The sequence below is a fragment of the Lichenostomus cassidix genome, chromosome Z (genome assembly GCF_008360975.1).
Source record: "Lichenostomus cassidix isolate B80296 chromosome Z, HeHo_3.0, whole genome shotgun sequence".
NCBI lineage: Eukaryota > Metazoa > Chordata > Aves > Passeriformes > Meliphagidae > Lichenostomus > Lichenostomus cassidix.
The window spans coordinates 48,004,715-48,024,919 of NC_139511.1; the positions used below are offsets into that span (position 1 = coordinate 48,004,715).

A 20,205-nucleotide genomic window follows, 5' to 3' on the forward strand; every position below is an offset into this window, starting at 1 on the left:
AACCATGATAAAATATACTAAATGCATAGGTATAAGTACTGCATAAATACACTATTTATACTGTATATGACACTAATAGTGCATAAATACACTATTTATACGGTATATTATTACTATTATATTTCCTCTTCCCTTCCTTTTCCACATATTGGTTAGACTGTGCATGTAGTTGTAGTGAATGTTGACTGGGCCTGCTCCAGTAAACAAATGCTAGAGTAACATCTTTTTTTTCGTGTATTCATGATCAGTCCTGGTCATTAAAAAACCCCCTTTGCATGGGGCATTTTACCCAATCTCATCAAAACAGGTAAGCTTTGGTAAATTTGTCATCTATCTTGCTTACCACCAAATCTTGTCTTTCACCAGCAGGACAATTTTTCACAGCTACTAGTGGAAAAGAAAAGGTTTCTTAATGGCTCCAGAAACATTCCTGCTCTGATTTTACACCTATCAGGCACAGGGAAGGGCACCTTTCTGCACATCTGGCTGGTTCCTGATTGCGTTGACTCCTGGGCTTGACCACAGCCCTTGATTGCAGTTTCCACGAGGTTACAAGCTGGTCCTGAGTGTTTCAGGAACAAAATTAAATTAGCAGTTCTCCCAGGAATATAATGAGATTTGTTCAGAGACAAATCTGGGCTGCAGCAAGTACCAGTTTCTCTTTTGTTGAACAGAAGGAAAGAAAAAATAGATAACTATAGTCATGGATATGGGTAAGCCAGGGTTTCATGAACTGAGTTATAGATCATCATAAAGATCACTTATGTCTGCCAAAAAGGAGTCCTGTCTGGCTGTACATTATTACTGGGTGGAAGTTTTTCAGATGTTGAATCAAATGTAAAATCTGTAAAACTGTCCTTTCTACTTTGAGTTTTGAAAAGGATTTTTTCCATGTTAATGGCTACGGACTGAAATAATTTTTCAGAAATTAATTTTCACAAATTAATTTTGGAGACACAAAGGATGATATCCCATGGTTTTTAAAACTCTAATAGTATTTAAAGACTGTCTGTACATAACTGTTAGCCTCTGGCAGCAGGTAACAGTCTTTCTTTGTGACTCCTATACAAAAAACTAACTCCAGTTTTTACTTAGGAGAGATATAACGAGGTAGTTATAGTACTATTAAAAACCCTCTGATATTTTTATCACAATGTAACTACTGATTTCTCTTTCTAGAAGAAATTGTTCTCTAGTACTATCATTCAATACTTGCATGCTTTGTTCTCTTCGTGCCTGGTATGTCTTTCAGTCTACTCTGCATCAGTTAACTGGACCAATCAAATATTTGACACATTAAAGACTCAATGGCTCAGTAGTGGCATCTTTATTTCCTCCATCTATGTAGCATTTCTGAAGTAATAGATGTTTATGAAGTTAATTTCACATCAGCACCAGGACTATCCAAGCCCTATCTAATATGCTTAAAAATGTGCTTCTCACAGAAAACTGAATAGGTAGTAAATCGTCCAAAGTTCATCTTGTCGCTTGTTACACTCCAAATGTAGATTATGGGTCACCAGAAATGTAGTAAATACCTTTCAGAAGAAGTCAAAATCACACAGATAGTGTGTGGCAGATACAGATTCTTAGCTGCAGCATAAAAGATCTCAGGTGACTTGGATTTAAATACAGTTATAACCTGTATGATGACCTTGCCCTGAGGTGTTCTGTGGAGCTACTACTGCAGTTGCACCTTCCGTTGTATTCAGGGTGTGATAAACACTTCCTTACACTTCTTCAGGAAGAGCATGCTTTTTTGTTAGGTTAAAAAAAAAAAAGTCATCTAGCATGTTGAGGTCCAGTCTCAGGGACCAGATCCACACTTCAGAACACGGGTAGGCTGTGTTAACTGCAGGCACTGATCCCTCCTAGCCGCAGGGTACTCCTTCTCAGCAGACTTGCAGCTTGTTTTTAGTAGTGGAAAGACAGGTTCATCTGGAACAGGAATATCACGTCACTTTCCACTCATCCTCTTACAGAAATATCGTGGTTCTCTTGTGGTGTTTGAGAATGTTTCCAGCTCTCCTCTCATTGATGAAAAAGTGGCCCAGAGCCATTCCTGAGCTTTCATTAATCAGCCAGATCCCATCAATCTAGTGGGTGGTTTGGGGGACAGACAGGAGTTCTCACAACCTTAGCCTTCTGTCTGCAAAAAATATCTCATGACCTATATGTAATGTACTTTGAGGTATGCAATTTTAAGGAAATGTAGAAAAACATGAGTAAAAAATTAAATTCCATAAAACTCTTGCATAAAATCTTCAAAAGTAGTGTGTATCCTTGTAGTGCCAGTAGTGACAGAGCTGTGCAAAACTGACCACTGAGGTGATAAACCTCTGTGGCAGCTGTACCACCAGGTTTGTTCTCAAGTGTTCTCTCCTCTGCCAGGCTTGTAAGTTTATACTTTGAGTCCAGATCCACATTTTGATGGGGTCAGATTCAGGAAGCAATTTAACACTTGCCCTTATCTGCATTATATTGACATCAGGTTGTATTGACATCATATTTATTTTCAAATAGCTCTATGTAACATAAAAAGATTTCTAGAGCTGAAACCTGGACCTGAACCTAATACCTAACTTCTCAGTGACCAGTGACCTGAACTGATGCCTCATTGTCAGTGAGGAAGAACAACTATTTATTGATACATGAAGTAGATACAAAGCTTTACAATGAACAGCTGGCAGCCTCCAAAATCAGGTGCCTCATAAGGCATCTCCTCTAATTAAGACTTAGACACACTCACAAAAGGAGTGCATTAAGAGTAGGTTTTCCATGATAATTCAGCCTGCTGACTTCCCAGCTGTCAAATCTAATGATGTGTCACCATTTAAAAATATGTCATCTCTATTTGGGCTGCACACTGTTATTTTGGAAGTCTGTATCTGTGCAAATAACCAAAGTGATCTAAATAAAGGAAGAACAATATTTAGCTCTTATGTATTGGATATTTTACAGTTTTGTGGTTTTGAACTTCTAGGTTTGTCGCTCCAGCTCCTTCTCCTCATCACATCAGCCCCCAGAGAATGTCCATTCAACATCCCACGATGCAGAGACAGACTCCACAACCTCCTCAGCTTCAACAGCCTGCAGGAATGGCTCTGAAGACATACCAGCCAGCAGAAAGCCCTTCTTTTCAGCCAAGTGCTCTTCACATCCAGGGTAAGAAGGAAGAATCTTCATCACTGATGTTAATTTTTTGTCACTACTGCTTGTTTTCAAATTAAGTGCTTCAGGGAATGGCACTAGTATTTTTAAGGCACTTTTCTTTTTGAAAGACCCTGGGAAGTAGCCTTTAGAACCCTGCCTTCAGACTTCCTTAAATTTCTTACCTTAGCATGCTGTTATTCATCCTGCTGTGGGGTTACTGGTTTCTCTTCAGACTGATTTTCATTGCTGTTCTTGAAACAGAATGGCAAAAAATTCTATGATGGCTTTTAATTTTCTAATATTACACTTCTAAGCCGTCCTGATTTAGCACATAAGTGTTAATCAGTTTTTCAAGAGGTAGGATATTTTTCTCCCTCGCACTTGTGGGGAGATGGAGAACTCTTCTTCTGTAAGCACAGAAGACCCTTGCAGCTGTGTTCCCACTTGCACTGTGTAATCAGCTTCTACAAGACTTTTCTCTCTCTTCAATCCTGTATATTTCTTCTGTAAAAGAAGAAAATTAACAGCTCGTGGGTTGGTTTGTTTGTTTGTTTTTCCTAGCTGGTATGGAGACTGAATGCTAATTACCGTAACATTTCAGGAGTGTGTTGACAGCAGTATTGCTGTTTCCTCTCAACTGTTTAAATACATGGTTTGCCATATTTATAGACACAAGATAGACAAGATAGATTTACAGACACAGAGCAGACTGGACTTTCAAAGGCCTTAGGATTCTGCTTATTGATCAGGCTTTCTGAGAATTATCATGGTAGATACCATAGGAAACTTCTTGGGAAAAGCAAGGCTTCTTTTATTTTGTTCCACTGATAAAAGTAGTTTCTCTAGGCAAGGAGATGAAGCAGGCATCTCCCTGAGTTCATACATGTGAAGGAGAGAAAGGAAAGTGCCAGTCCTGTTACATTCTTTGTATCGTACTAGGCCACATGGGAGCAGGATCTGAGACGGCTGTTGTCTTCTAGAAAGTAGTAATTCTTTACAGCACTGATCAGTACTAGAAGAACGTGAAATTTACCAATGGATGTAAGCAGTCATTGCTGGCTTTCTATTTTCTCTGTTTGAAGCTTTACTAATAATGTATGGCCAACACAGTACAGCATGAAATTTATTAATATACGGTTCGTTGTCATATGACATATGTGAAAACATGTCAGAACAGGTCCAGTAAATTCCTAGTGCAGGGCATGAAGGGATCAGGCTAGCCTTTTGTTTCCACAGTACAAAACATTTGCATGGTTCTCTTTTTTGCTGAACATTTGGCAAGGACTCATCTTCTGGAAAGTCAGCCAGACGTTAAGGTCTGTCTTCCTGCCTGGAACAAAAATTGTCTATCAATTATACAGATGGCTTTATCATCTTCTTGGAGTTTCAGGAATCCTAAAATCTGGGTTCACAACCAGTTTGTCCAAAGTAGAAGGCTTTCCAAAGAATCCTGCCTCCCAGAGGTTCACAACTTACTCTGGATTAGTTGTTACTCCACACAGGACTTGCACTGACTTATGCAGTAACCTTCATACCTCCTTGGGCATCTTCTCTTTAGGGCAGGCCAGAACAATGCTACTGTGTTCCCATCTCCCTCTCCTACAGCCCAAAGAGGACTTAAAAGGAAAAAAGATGTGGGTCATCTGGCTTTATAAGAAGAAAGCCCAGTAGAGACCCTCATGTGAGTGAATGTCACATTTGAATTGAAGGCCTAGTACACATTCAGATTTAAGATACAGTTTAATGCTATCTTCTGAGATAAAAAAATGGCTAACTTCAAGAGTTTGGACCTTAAACCCATACCATACTTAGTCTAACATTAGCATTACTGTGTCTGCCTTACTCTTCCAGGAAAGCCTATGTTGAAAACAGAAACTGCTGACAGGAATTATATGCACATAGATAGCAACTCACAGTTCAAATTTGAAAGATCTCTGCACCTAAAACTGGCATGATGACAATGTAGAATGGAGTTTAATTTAATATTGTCACTGTTGAGCCGCTAGCAGAGAAGAAACCCGGATTCTCAGCGTGGCATAGAAAAGAGAGCTTTATCATTTTGATTCCAACTTACAGAGACTTTTCAGAGGTCACCCAGATTGGTCAGTCAGAAACCTCCCCCTAGGCCTGATTGGCCAGGCCTGAACTGTCCAAATCTTGAGACACTGTTCTAACAACATCCAAACTTTATCTTTGTTTATAAAACACAGAAGAAGTTCTCATGGGAAAGACCTGTGCTAGCCACATAGTTTTTTTTAGTATTGGAAGATATAATACAGTGCAATTCAGTGCCCACATCGTGGGTATTAAATGGTTTCTTTTCAAAGATCAAGTAACCTATTTTCACTGTATGAGGTATTTTGTCAGAATGTACTCCCTCCAGCTTAAGCATAGTTGTCTCATTCTATGGAACACTGAAAGTGTTGTCCTGTGTGCCTTAACGGCTTACCTAAACTCTCTTTCTCAAAAGCAGGTGTTTCAAGGGTTCATGGTCATGTTTTCCAAGTAGCAATACAAAGATTGCTGTCTTTCTTGGTCACATCATCACAGTGCAGAAAAACATCACAGAGTTATCTCCAGACCATGCTATTTTTTATAAGAGAAGAGGCTGTGGGAAGTTCTGTTAATTTCTATATCCTGCAGTTCATAACCTGCCCTTTTCAAGATTTAAAGTGCTGTAGCTAGCCACTTCAGCTCAATCTGCTACCAGATTGAATGGTGACATTTTTGTCTCAGTATGTAGTCTTAAACTTGTCAGTTCCATTTAAATTTGCTTTATCAAGGAAGAAAGAGTTTTGTTGCCCAAAAGCTTTCTGAAGAAAACAAGTTCTAAACAGACTCAGTCTCTGAAAGCCTGAGCATCTTAAAAGATTGTGGTGATCTCAGAGTATTATCCTTTAGAGAGAAATTATGTATGAGGTACAAGACTGACAGGCTTCTTGTATCTAATAGCCACTTGTACTGTGAAACATCCTTTTCTCAGAAGAACACTTTTTCATTATTTGTTCTGAGTGATTTTCAGCATACACAGTAATGTCAGAGAGGGCTTTCTCTTGCCTCAGTTAATCTTACATGATTGACTAAATATTCCCTTTTCTTGCTCTTGTGATATTCACAATACCTGCATGCGATGTTTGGAAGTGATGATGTTAGATGCGTCACTGAGCTGTAGAAGTGCAGCACTTCTTTTCCTTTCATTAGATGGTAGTAACTTTTATTGAATTACCATTAGTAAATCTGAAACTATCCTGACCTGGAGACTGGAATGACAGCTTCCCAGCTAGATTCTGCTGTATACCAATGCACTATGTATTTGTAGACAGAAGACAGTACAGGTGCTGGAAATGTGCAACAATTGGCCCAGCACCTGTATTGCACTGGTCAGTCTTTTCAACCATGAAAAACTACTCTCTGGAGAGGTGTCTGAAGACACAGGCATCTGTAGCGCACAGGCAGCTGCAAGAATAAGGTATTGCTTACCCTGAGACAAGCCAGAAGACATGTGCAAGGTATGAAAGAAAAGAACAGCAACAAAACCTCCCTCTTTGCAGTGAGCAAATTTATTGTGGTTGTAGTATAGAGTAAGGTAAAACTTCTTTGGGCATGGGCATAGCTGGCTTGCTTTTGGATGCTTCTGATACTGTGAACATTTTTGTACCAGAAATTTGATTGTCCTTTATAACTGTGCCTGTAACTCTTGTCACGTGTGTTTGTGAGTTAAGCTGATGACAAGGGCTGTCTGAGTAATGGAAGAAATTTAAAAAATCATGCAAAATACTGATTTTAAAAAACATTGTCATTTATTTTTAAAAGTTGTTAGCTGATACAAGTTAGTTATATTAGTGCCTCTATACAGACAGCTCTCCTAGTAACAGCTATCTTTATATTACAAATAATAAGATTTTAATAAATGGAAACATTTCTAGTTTTTTTCACATTTGCAAATCAGTCTGTTAGTACAGTATATGACTTCGGTCTCTCTCTTACTCTTTCTTTCCCTTTTATTATTCTTCAGCCAGATGGTACTACATGATTACTTGGTGTTTGTGCAATATGCCTAGTGGACATGTGAAAATACACCGCAAAGAAATGCTGTCTTGAAGTATTTCAGGCCAAAGACAGCTGGAATTTTTACATGCCATAGGAGCAAAGGCTACTCAGGCATGGTGTATATTTCTTAAGGGGAATTGTAATGATTTTCTTGTGAAAATATTCTCTCTTTCTTGTGACAGGCAGAGACATGATTGAGAAGGAAATAGATGTTCATCAAAAACTTCTCACCTTTTGAAAATTATAATTATGGTAGTCATTCATTACATATCTATAATGAAAACTTTGTCCACAATATTTCAATAAAATAAGGACACTATTACAAATGTACATGGACCACAACTGCACATGTGAGTTTGAGCTGGGCTGTCTACCTGGGCTTTTTAGATGGTCAGCATGCCTCAGGACAAGACTTTTCATGTGATAAAGAACAAGAACTTCTTGCTTTTAGAAGCAATTATTACAGCTATTTTACCATATTCAAAAATATTCCACTTTCCTAGAGAAGTAATGCTGTCACGTCAGAAAAATAGCTGATGGTTCTATATTATGCCATCATGGATCTTGGCTGTAGTGTACTGATTCAAAGAAATGCAACTGATGTAACCTTGAGCATTTGTGTTTTAAACAGTTTACTAAGAGACAAACTTACACAATCCAGAGTTGCAGCTGAAATGTTCAGTTGCTAGAATTTTATTAACCAACCTGTTTGCCTTTTTTTTAGTTTTCTCAGTGCTGCGTGAAAATACAGAAAACTGATGCTACAGTTAGTTCTCTAACAGATATCTCGAATATGGTCTGGGTCTGGTGCCTGAATTGGATATAATTTCATGTTGTCCTACATTCAGCTGTATTGTAGATTATCTTGGGCATGGACACCATGTGAATAAAGAGAAGAGGTTCTGACACCAAGTTAGGAGATTTTGCTGTGTCACATTGGGCTCCAAGCCATGTTGGAGACTTGGCTTGATGCACTGCAGATGCACATAGTATCATGATACTATGACATTTAAAATAGTGCTAATTAACTGAGGGGAAGAGAACTACATATGCTTATTTCTTGTTTATGGCTCTGTATTCTAGAAGATGTGTAATTGCCACTGAATTGTGAAAAGAACTTGTATCTGGGAAAGTTACCTTACTTTTCTGTGCTCTCTTTCCATCATAAAAAATTGTTGCTCAGAGTCTCAATGCATGACCCTACCATCAGTGAGCTATCTTAGCATCAGTGATAGACCTTTGAATTTTATTCAGACTTTATTTGGGTAATCTTCTTTTACTTGAAATTTAGCATTTTCTTAGGTTTTTCAGGCAGATGCACAGTGTGACTAGAGAGTATCAGTTCAGACACAGGATTGCACAGTACAGGGAGAAATTTTCCGCAAAATTTCAGCTTCTAGCCATTCAGTGCCTCTCAGAGGTCATGGTGGAATCAGGATGCCCATGTAGCAGACTTTGTTTGAAAATAGTAGCAACTTGAGGAAGTTTTAGGGAGCATCATATCAATACTGCATTATTTGTTTAAAATTACTGAAGACTTGGTGGTAGGGCAGTTGAGGTTTTTATTATTCTCACGGCCATGGTTCCACATACTATCCTTTGTGTCTCTGTCCAGGTGTTTTACTGATGGCCTCTTCTCATTCTAGGTTTTTATGGGCAGCTTCAGACTTTCTGCCCTCCACATTATGCTGACACTCAGAAGGACATACAAGACAGTGTTTCGTGCAGTATGGTTCCTCCTGCTGAAGACTGCTTAGCTCCCACATCAGTGGGCCAGGCAGGGCTTGGCATTTTCCATCGAAGCTTTTCAGGTCATTCTGGTATCAAAGGTAAATAACAGCTGGTGACTTCAGGGATGATTGTGTACAGTTTGTGAACTTTGGCAGATGTGCTTGAGCTGTGCATTTGGTTGGGACATGCCACAACAGACTTGACTCTTCACAAAGAGGAGATGGTTTCCAGACCTTCGTGCAGTGGGTGGTGTTGGGAGACATGCAGTCGCCATAGGTGACAGTAACAACCAGCCTGTGTGCAGACTGCACAATGAGAAGGCTTCTCAAGGTTCTATCCTGTGGGGCTCAGTCTCTGACTTGTGTATTTGCTTTGAAATACAGTCCATTGAGCCCTCTGTGGTACTTGTGCAGCCACTCCACTCCACTGCACATATTGTGGCAGGGACATGAAATGATTCAAACCACTGATTTTGCTTTGTGCATGTTTGATCTTTATCAGTCTTGAATTTCATTTATTTATATTTCTGTTACAAAAACTGTCTGAATGCACACTCATCTGTGTGAAGTTAATGTAGTCTGTGTCTAGATGAAAAGTACTTAAAGAGCTTGCATGCTGCTCTGGAATGCAAGTTGAAAGTTATCTCTGCACAAAGGATCAGTACAAGACTGATGAGCTTAATCTTAGGCACAACTAATGCCCAGGTCTTTTACTGTCCTTCCACATAGGATGAATTCACTTAACATTTCTTGTGCTTTGAAGTCCCTTTTACGTCTTGGTCCTTCAGGAGTGTATTGCAAAGCCAGTGCACCTGTAATTTTAAAGACGTATCTCACAATATGTAAAAATGTTATCCAAAAGATGGGATTGTGTCTGCCAACAGTTACTCTTGTGCTTACTACTGCTGCTTGTAAAAGATGGTAATTTCTGGGTCAGGGTCTATTTTACAACAGTTAGATTCTACAATATTTTGTTGTCTTTTATCCTGTGTTCAATCTGATGAAATTTGTTAAGCAATTGTGAAGTTTATTTTTAAAATTACCACAATTTTAACACCCATTAAATGAGGAGGTGTTAGTTGCAACGAAATCTTCTCTACTTGAGAATTGATTCTGACAGAACTGAAAATTCCTCCCTTGGTAAGCAGTAAATTATGTAATTAATTTCATACACCTTTGCTTATTTATGTTATTTATGTATTTGATTTTAAACCATTTCCAGTTCTATGCATAAGTATTAGGACATACTTGATTATAAAGTTATCCGACTTATTAATTAGGGCTTTTTTGTTTTGTTTTGTTTTTTCCCCAGTGTATGACTTTCCAGCAGGGTCTGTAGGTATCTTTGGGGATTCAGCTTGCAACATGCCAGAGGAGAGCAGTTTCCTACAAGTAAATGCAGTGGATCGTTGTTCCAGCCAGCTTTCTTCTGTGTACACTGAAGGCTAAAGTAATGTATATCTAGTTACAAGAACTTGATTCTGTTTCATCTTGCCCTTCTGGTATTTCCCTACAAAGTTTTTCTCTCCATGAAACTGCCATGTATGTATGGGGATATGACTAGATATACATACATAATGGAGAGGAAAAAAGCAATTACCAAGCCTTCTTCATTTAATTAAGCAGCCAACTGAGAAGGAGAATGTTTGGAGAAAGCAAGCTTTGCCAAAACCTTAGCAATTGTTTCTTTTCTTCCCATCTGTGGTACAGCAACTATACTTTTTTATTATTCTTTTTAATTTCTCAAAGGGAATTTTGAGACCAAATAAGAAAACTAGTTGTTGGCTGTAATCTTTTCAAGCTGAATGAGTGCACTTACTGAGGAATACAGCTTTAGAAAATTCCTTTTTCAAAAGAGGAAAAATAAAACCAGAGCATACTACAAACATTTCAAAGGCATACAGTTTTTGCACAACATCTTTGCATGTGTTAGTTGGAAAGTTTAACACACACCAGTATCCAAAAGGGAGAGAAATTAGACATATATGTTGGCACTACCTATTGGAGACATTGGTGTGGCTCCTTTCTCCATCAAAGGTGGTTGGTACTAGATTTCTTACAGGCCTCAGGTTAGCTGTCCTTTCCTTCCCTCTGTATTTTAAGCCATACAATATGGTTATTAGTATTTTCCCAATATTCATTCTGACCCAATGCTTTAAGCATAAACAAGAAGGGTTAAATACTTGAGGAGTTACATGGATTTAGCACATCTGCCAGATAAGAATAAATGCATTTTAACATTCAGTTTCTTTTTAATTAGATTGTAGAACATTGTTGCTGTATGTGCTATAGTATTCTGCAGGAAGGTTTAAAATATTTTGTAGGAAAGATTCTTCCCTAAATTCCACACATCTTTTAAAAAAGCTATCTGTACTGATTCAATTAAATTTTGGTTGTCCTAATCTTTTTACATAACACATTTTCAGAAAAAAATACTACTCTTAAGTGTACTATGTTTCCTCTGATTACGTAGAGAGATAAAATCAGAGTGGTTTGGTGATTTTGATTTTTCTGCCCAATGTCAGGCTCAAGGTCCTCAAATTTAGTCCAGGATGCAAGCAAATGAGATTGTCCTTCATGAAACATACAAGGTTATGAATTAAAACTGGTATTTTGCAGTGGACATGTCATGACTGTGATCCCATATACATAGATAACAACTCAGTTTTTAGGTTTTAATTTCTGTTCATCCATTTTGTGGACTTCTTATTGTGTAGTGTGCATCTTAAAATTCTCATGACCTGATAGAGTAAGTACAGAAATTTGAAGCTTATTCTTACAGACTGGACCATAACTATGCTTCTGAAATCACTCTTCTAAAAAGATAAACTTATAAAAAATGTTTATACAAACTTTTTTTTCCTAGCAAACGTCTGAGAGTTGTTCAGTCCAATTTGGCTCAAATTCATAATTTAATCTCCCATTATGCGGAATAGATTAATTTATGTCCAGATGTTTACAAATGCTGGCAATCTTTTGAGATTTGTATTCATGAAGTATATTCTTACATGCAGTAATGTGCTTAAATATTTAATGGAGAGATTTTAATCCGCTACATAGAGTATGTGGATAAACTATGCACATAAATAAAGTACAACACAAAGTAATGTGACTAGAATACAACCAATTCTGTGCTAAATTCTTCTCCCTTTTATTCGGCTTCTCACATCACAGGTGAATGTGTCCCTCTGCTCTATCTTGTATTAAGAGGTTCAAATGTTACTATATGTGATTTGCAATGGGTTAAATGACACCAGGCATCCCCCACAGCCATACATGTGCAATCAAAAAGGCAGTCGTTTTGCATTAAAGGGCATTGACTACAGGTTTAGCTGTTTAATAAAGCTTTGATTTTGTGCTATCTTAAAGCCTATTCTGTGGTCACTGCACAGGCATGACTTGGTTCAGTAGGAATAATTAGTCACACTAAACACTTCAATTTCATACGTGTGGAATTGTGTTTTGTTCCATCAAAGTCAGCAAGGGCAGGATCAGGCTCAGTGTGGAAATATGCATGTACATACACATGTACCTATATACTTTCACATATAAAAATCCTTCAAAATTGTTTTAACCATAGGATGGTCCAGAATATGTCCATTTCTGTTTACAAAACTGAAATATTGTTGCTGTCTTTAGATCTGTACCACCTTGACTTTTAAACCTTTTGAAATGTTTTTTTTCTAGTATCTGAATGTAGAAGTTTTTCAGTAGAGTTGGGGGATTACACTTTCTGAAACATGTTGACCAAAGGGAAGGTTAGAGTTCAAAATTCAAAAAGGGCATTTTTAATTTGGGTGTTCATCAGTTACATTTGAAAAAGGAAAGTTTTGCAAGGCATTACTTAATTCTTTCACATACATGTAACATATATATTTGCAGCTTTCCATGAGCCTTAATCCTAAAAAAAAAGGCCCTAGAGTATAGTCAAATCAAGCACATGAATGTGGGCTACCAGTCTGTAAAAAGGTCTGCCTTTGTTTACTTCTCATTCAGACAAATAGGATTCTTCACAATTATTTCATTATTCTCTTTGGAGTTGGACTGACTTCGAGGCATCAATTTAATCACTGAGGGCAATTGTATTAAAAAATCCCATCTCATGTATTTTGGATATTTAAATAGTGAATCCTGTTTGTCACATGTTACAATGAAAAATGGTGCTTGAGAAAATACAGTTTTGTGGGTTATCTGCGTTACTGAGTTATTTCCAAATACTTGTGCCTCAGTGGTTTTTGTGTTGTTATTCTACTTGCTGTATTGTTAACTTTCTAAAGGGATTCATATCTAAGAGATGAAGTTATTTTAGACTATGGACATTAAACAATATTAAAAAGAAATTATTTACAATTATTCTTTTATACAATTCAACTGTTTCCAGAATCAGTGGTCTATTTATATCTGCATTAGAAATGGTTCTACACTGGAGTTTAAAATACATTTTCAAAGTGCATATGTACAAGTGGGAGTGTATGAGAGTGCACGTGTGTATTTGGATCTCCCTTTCTTTGTATGTATACAAACAAACATATAGGCATTGTGGTTTACTGCTACCAGATGCTGAAGTATTGCAGTGCTAAGGCCATCTGTCACTCTGTATTTTGTTTTCAGCTTTCCTTGAAAAGGTGTGAATGAGTATAAAAATTACATTTTAAATGTTTATTCCCTGTTTTCCTTGTGTAATTTTATAGCAGTTTTTTTAAACAGCACTTTTTTCTTGTTTGTATGAAATTTTGTTCTTGGTTTGGGGCTTTTTATATATATTTTTTCTTGAAGCAGGTAAAGCAAAAGAAAAAGACCACAATTTAAAATTAGCTGAGTGAGTTTTTATTTAAGAAAAAGAAATCCTTTTGTTCTGCACAGAAAGCAGCATCTGTACAGAAAGCAGCATCTTGTGTAATATATTTTACACAAAGCACTTTGGTGAGGAGAGAAAGTGGGATTATGTTTTTTCCTAAATCTTACAGAGTAATCTACATATTTTTACAAGCTTACATATATACATATGATCCTTACTTTGCCATACTGTATATCTGGCTGATGTATCTTGCTCTAAAGAAATGTCTGTTGCATGTCATCAAAAAACAAAAATTCAAAAGAATGAGTTACACCTTTTGCTCTACTAGTATGTATAATTTTGTGATTTGTTACAGTTATTTTTCATACAATCATAAGTTATTTTTGTCCGGTTTCATAACATTCTCTTTTATGTAAAAGTTAAACGTGAACGGTGAATGTGCATGGTAGAAAATAAAACTGGAAAAATATAACTCCACTACGTTACCTGTAGAATATATTATTGTGAGATGGCTTTAAAGAGGACTGCTCCAGCAGTTGTCCTTCACCATGAAACTACCAGTGTTTGTATGGATTCATATAACTAGAAATAGAAATAGGAAAAAAACCCTCAGAAATTTCTCAAAAAAATGTACTTGGCTCAAAGTTTTAAGTCTGGATTTAATTATTGTTATGGTGAGGCAAGAGATTTGTAGAGATAAATGAATGCCTCAGTGTGTGTTTACACCCTGGGTGGAGACACAAATAAAAGAAGAAAATTTAATTATGTTTTTGTGCTGTGATAATTTTTAATTTTTACGGGTTTCCTTGGTCATGTGATCTGACAGTACAACACATAAAGGCATTTTGCTCTTTTGTCTGGTTATTGTTTCCAACACACTGAAGCAATTAAGCTATTTCAGAGCACTTAATGTAAGGAAAAGCATTAGACAATATGAAAACAAAAGATAGAGACAAAAGTTTATGTATATTTATGTCCAAAACACATCCTAAGAATCCAATATGCTTAGGAGATAAGAAACTACCTTGTACCATACCTACAAACTGGACTGGAAATCAAAGGAACAAAATACAAACTAATAAAACACCTAAGTACAGAAAAATCCTGTTACAGGATTGCAAACAGAGCTTTGACAATACTGGTTCCAGCTGATCTCACTATGAAATTATTAACATGGTTGGCTCTGTGTCAACCATGAGCAGACAAAAAACTACTAAGCCCATAGTCACTGACACTTATATATGTGATCTTTGTAGAGTTTTACTAAAAATAAACTTTGTCCTGTGCAAACTTACTTACACTGCATCTTAATTTAAGTAGGAAACTTGCTTTGTGGTTTAGCAAATATTGTTAGTGAATTCCATATGCTACCATGAAGAACTAAGAGTTACTGAATTCAACTGTTTCAAAATTCAATTTTTCTTCTTTAATGGAGAGCTCTTAAAATGAGATGTATACAAGAAATATAGAAGTTCTGTATGCCATGGAGAGTAACACGGCTCAAAATACCTCAAAGCCATGTGCTTTCTTGCTGTGTGCTTGAGCTGGGCCAGTGTTTGATGACGTCCTGCAAACTATTCTATAGCAAAATAGTCAAGGGTAGTAAATAAATTATGTGACAGGTGTATTCCTTCAAAGAACGTCATTCCCGAACGAAAGTTGTCTGAACTTTTTATTTGATAAAGGGTTGGTGATTGGGATTTTCCTATTTCAGAACAAAATTCCATTTTGAAATATCAGAAGTTCTGACAAGATGAAAATTTGGGGCGGGGGGTGGGGGGGGTGGAGAGAACGGTAATAATTCATTGCTTATATGTACTTATAGGAATTCTCCCATGCAACTGTGCCAAAGCTACACTGTATTCGTGAATTTATACCAGCTCTGCTCTAATGGAAAATACATCAATAAAGCTTTATGTACACCAATCTTCTTCAATAAGAGGGGAAAAAAATAAACATAATTTGTCCATCCTGAATATGTATCTATTTGTATTTACTGCACCTAATTACACAATACCTTATATCTGAAGATGAGAGTGAGGTTGTCTACATGAAAACAAAACTGACCATTTTCCTGGGCCATGATCCTCAGGAAAATGCTTTGCATTCAAACTTGCTGTTTCCTACCTTAGATCACTTTATAACTCCAAGTAACATCACATGTGTTTTGAATTCCCTGATTTTTAGACTGTGTCTATTACCCACTGTAAGTAAGACTCCTTGACAAGCTGTCTTAAAAATTTCTCCTGTAATGGGCTGTCTTAAAGTGGATGACTTGTGCATGACTGTGTACTCACTTACTGCAATAAACTAAAAGAAACAGAATGGTGAAATTAATCTTACTGAATGAAAAATGTTATCTCTTTTAAGGTTGCTATGTCTCCTTCCAAAGTATTAATTTTTATTTTTCCTTTACCTTCCTTGAAACTATAATGTTCTCATTTAAAAGCTAAGTATGAAAAATCATTCTACCGCATCTTCCCATGCCATTTATAGATTTGCAACCAAAGTAAATTTACTCAGCAGTCAGCATCATTAATGATTCACAAATGAGATGGGTTAGTTCAGTGAACTGTAACAAAGAACATCTTTCTATGTGTCTAGTTAAAAGTTCCAACATGCCTTTGTTATAACTAAAATATGCAAACCTTATGCATGGTTGCAGCTAGGTACACAGGGTAAATCATTACAATTACATCTAGGCAGACAGAAGAAAATATAACCATTTCCTCATATTATACTTTCTTCCCTTTTGATCAAAAATATGTCAGTGGGCAAGTTCCAAGCTTGGTTGCATGTAAATCATCTAGCTTCAGCTATTTAAGGAATTGACAGAGTGAGGTTGATTAAGCCTATGAAAGGGGTGTCTTGTCCCTCTTATTCCCTGAAAATTCTGGCTAAAATCTGTTGGAAAAATAAAACCCAGAGTTCCTTCTGCAACTGTGGCTGCCATATTTACAATCCTAAAAACTAGACTGGAAGCACCGTGATTTCACTTTTTAACCCACCACTTTGTGTAGCACACAGTTGTAATTGAGCTGTACTTATCTTTGACTGGAGGAAGAGGAAGGATACTTTGCTTTAATGGAAGGTAAATTAGTAGTACATGAGGGAAGTTTGTAGAGAAATAGTTAAAGCAGTAATATTGGACCAGCTTCTCCACTGAAGAAGTGGGAATAGTGTTATATGGTACCATTATTGCACTAAACCTTTATTCATTATCAAATTGACTTTTATGCAATGAGGAGTTGAAAGAGTTCTGAAAAGAAATTGATAGTTTTTACCTTAGAAGTTTAAAGTCAGCAAAGGCTGCATTCCTATCATACTTTTTTTTTTACAACCCTTCAGTAGAAGCCAAAGAATGCTTGCTAAAATTTTCTAGTTCTGATGTCAATTTTCTCTTTTGTGACTTTGCTAAGACAGTCTACAAAACCATTGAATACAGTAGCAGTTTTATCATCTAGATATGTACAGAAGAGAAACCGCATTAAACTTATTAAACTAATTTTAGGGAACCTGCCAAAATAGAGTGTGCACAAAGCAGAATTTTGAAGATTTACTAAATCAGAATTATTCAAACCAAAGCTTAACCAACATTTATAATAAGGGTGACTTTACCCAACTGATAGAAATGCTGCTTAAATGTTGAACCAGAAAGACTGACACTCATGCCCACTGTGGCACTCTTGTTGCTACACTTTTTTCCCACTCGCAGTTGTGTGTTTAAGGTATTCAAGGGGCCATTTTGCTGATAAGTGCAGAGTTTGGTGCTGGTAGTTGGGTTTTTCATCGTGGTGGGCCTTTTTCGTAGAAACTGCATGTTATACACACTGCTGAGCAAATCTTGAGTAAACGTGGGGGAAGTTTGTATTTAGCTAAAATGAACTTACATAATAGTAGCTTCACTGCATTTACTTTAAACTTTCTTCTTTGATCCCTAACCCCAACTTTAAGCATAGTCAATGAGGCTATGCTTAAAGTCTCAAAGGAATAAATTAATTGATCATGCCAATCCCATTGTCCTTCATTTTACTTTCACATCACTATGTGACCTCTGACAGGACCTTTTTACCATACAGGATCAAGCAGAAGCCAGAATGCTTGTCTGATCAGTTCTTCAAGCCTTACTGATTAGGTTGGTACTTTCACTGTATGAATTATGACCTTACAGAAGTCATCACACACAATGAAGGCTTTTAGCAGGTAAACAAGGACCTTAAGGGAAATGATAACTAAAAGGGATCTTTATGCTCCTTTAGACCAAGGGATCACCAGTGCTAGGCCTGCTGGTCATGCAAACTGGGGCACTCTCGTACAATGTTCACTGAAGCAACTGGAGACCAATGTGGTCCACAGTTGACCACAGCCTGTACCTCTCCCAAATATGCTTTCTTGCAAAGATTGGTGGTTTTGGTAACTCTCTTCTGCATAAGAATACTTTCACAGGAAAGATCCTCAAGAAGCTGGCCAGCTGCATTTTACACTGGACTTGGGAGGATCATGTTTATTGTGCAACACCAAAGGCACTGGATGTAATTCTGGCTGCCTGTACTGGAGAAAAACTGGAGCAGAAACCTAGCATTGGGGGTTTCCCAATTAATGCAAAATATTGCATCAAATTAATCCTCATTAATACAGTCTATTATCTATTATTATTACTGCTGTATCTTTGTCTTTAGTGGCTTTAGCATATTTTTTTATGCTAAAATCAGTACTAAGAAAGGAGAGGGGGAAGCTATCTTTTCTGTTGTTCTCTTTTCTATGGTTTATTTTCTCTTTTGTTGTTCTGAAAGTCTTTCTGACAAAGTACACTAAACATTTAAGTCATTTTGGGGCTGCACAAATATGAATTAGGGTAAATTTACCCCTTTTGGTGTGCAAAAAAGGTAAGTAGGGTAACTGATATTGTCCTAAGTTGTATGTCTCACTTGAGACTCATACACAAGTCTAAATTTGAATTGAAGTTTGGGTTCAAAAGCAAAAAGAAGTCAGAGGTAAGTTCAGGAAACACATCACTGAAGGAAATATCGTATGTGAAGGAAGAAATAAAAACAGTCATAGTACAACATAGTGCAATATACCTCTATATATGTACAGAGACAGAGAAAGGACAAACAGGAGTTGATAAAAGCTTTTTCTTTCAAAGCTCTCAAGGTTGTTTCCTAAAGCAAGAGAATGCATCATTAATGCAAATTTGGTGTTGGAGTTGCCAGTAGCAGTTTTAAGACTATCAATTACATATTTTCAGTCCAGATAAAGCCATTGCAAACATCATCAGAAACAGAAATCACTACTTACTGGCAGACATAGGTTGCATATAACCTGGAAAACCACTCAATGGTGGGGTTTTGCCTTCTAATTTTGTTTCACTCACCTTTATTTTATGCCAACTGCACTTGCAAGCCTTATTCCAATTCCATGTAAACCCTTGAGCAGATTCTCAATGGCACATACTATATGTACTATATGTACTATATGTACTATATGTACTATATGTACTATATGTTAGTAGCAAGTTGCTGTGTTCACAAGTGCTATCATTTTGGCATGGTGGAGTTGTACATCCACTCTTCCCTGACATAACCAACTTATGTATAAACTATACGACAGAGGAGAATTTTGCATTCACTGGTTCCTGTTCTTTTATTCCTCTATTTTTTTTTTTTGTCTCACATTTTCCAAGAGAGAACTGATACCAGTATGCAGTCTTCCTTGGCATTTCTGTGGCATTTACTGAATTTATACCCTGAGATTTATTTGTCAGAAGTGTGTGCCTACATGGGAAGTACAGAAAATCTCACCCCAAAGTCAGGAAGAACCTCTGTGATCCTCTCATCCAGTTTTTTGTTAAAGTGGGTGTAATAAAAAAGTCTATACAAGAGTGACATAGAAATGTTAACTTTAATTCAGGCCCCATTTGAACTTAACAAAGAGTGATTCTCCTACAGTCTACAGTGTGAAAGCTTGTAATGAACATGAATACCAAATCAAGCCTAGTAAGATGAGCTAAAAGCTCATCTAAATTTCATATACTTGGGGTTTGGTGGAGAGGAGAGAAAAAGTGAGAATCTACTTCTTTTGCCTCTCAAAGCTGCTACTTGCTAAACTGTGTGTGGGTCTGTAAAATGTTGGAATTAATCCTATAGCCTTACCTCATCCCACGGGCATTTAACAAAGGCAGCATTCTTGAATGCTGTTTCAACTAATTATCAGAAGTGAGTGAGAGAAAAAGGGGACAAAGAGCACCTGACATGATGGCATGTTAATAATTTACTGAGACGTCTAGGATAACATATGCTTTCAGTACAACAGCATTTCATGAGCTCCAGAAATAGGCTTAGTCTTCTCAACAAAGGAGATGGAGCAATTGATGAAAAATTGCAGCTAATAAGTGTGTTGCTTGTTTGTATATCATTTAATCTGCATAACTGTGTAAAGGCTTGTTGCTGCAGGGTTGTATTTTACATGCAAGAA

General features: G+C 37.0%; 1 protein-coding gene across 3 annotated transcripts in view; it reads left to right on the forward strand.

Annotated features, from left to right (window-relative positions):
* GLIS3 (GLIS family zinc finger 3) overlaps window positions 1-14,493 on the forward strand; it is a 160,502-nt gene extending 146,009 nt beyond the window's left edge. For all 3 annotated transcript variants that reach the window (XM_085043118.1, XM_085043116.1, XM_085043117.1), the window contains exons 8-10: window positions 2,984-3,165; window positions 8,850-9,032; window positions 10,246-14,493. In XM_085043118.1, coding sequence (XP_084899244.1) covers window positions 2,984-3,165; window positions 8,850-9,032; window positions 10,246-10,382 — 502 coding nt within the window. In that variant the 3' untranslated portion in view covers window positions 10,383-14,493. The remainder of the gene's footprint in view (window positions 1-2,983; window positions 3,166-8,849; window positions 9,033-10,245) is intronic.
* The last annotated feature ends 5,712 nt before the right edge of the window (window positions 14,494-20,205 follow it).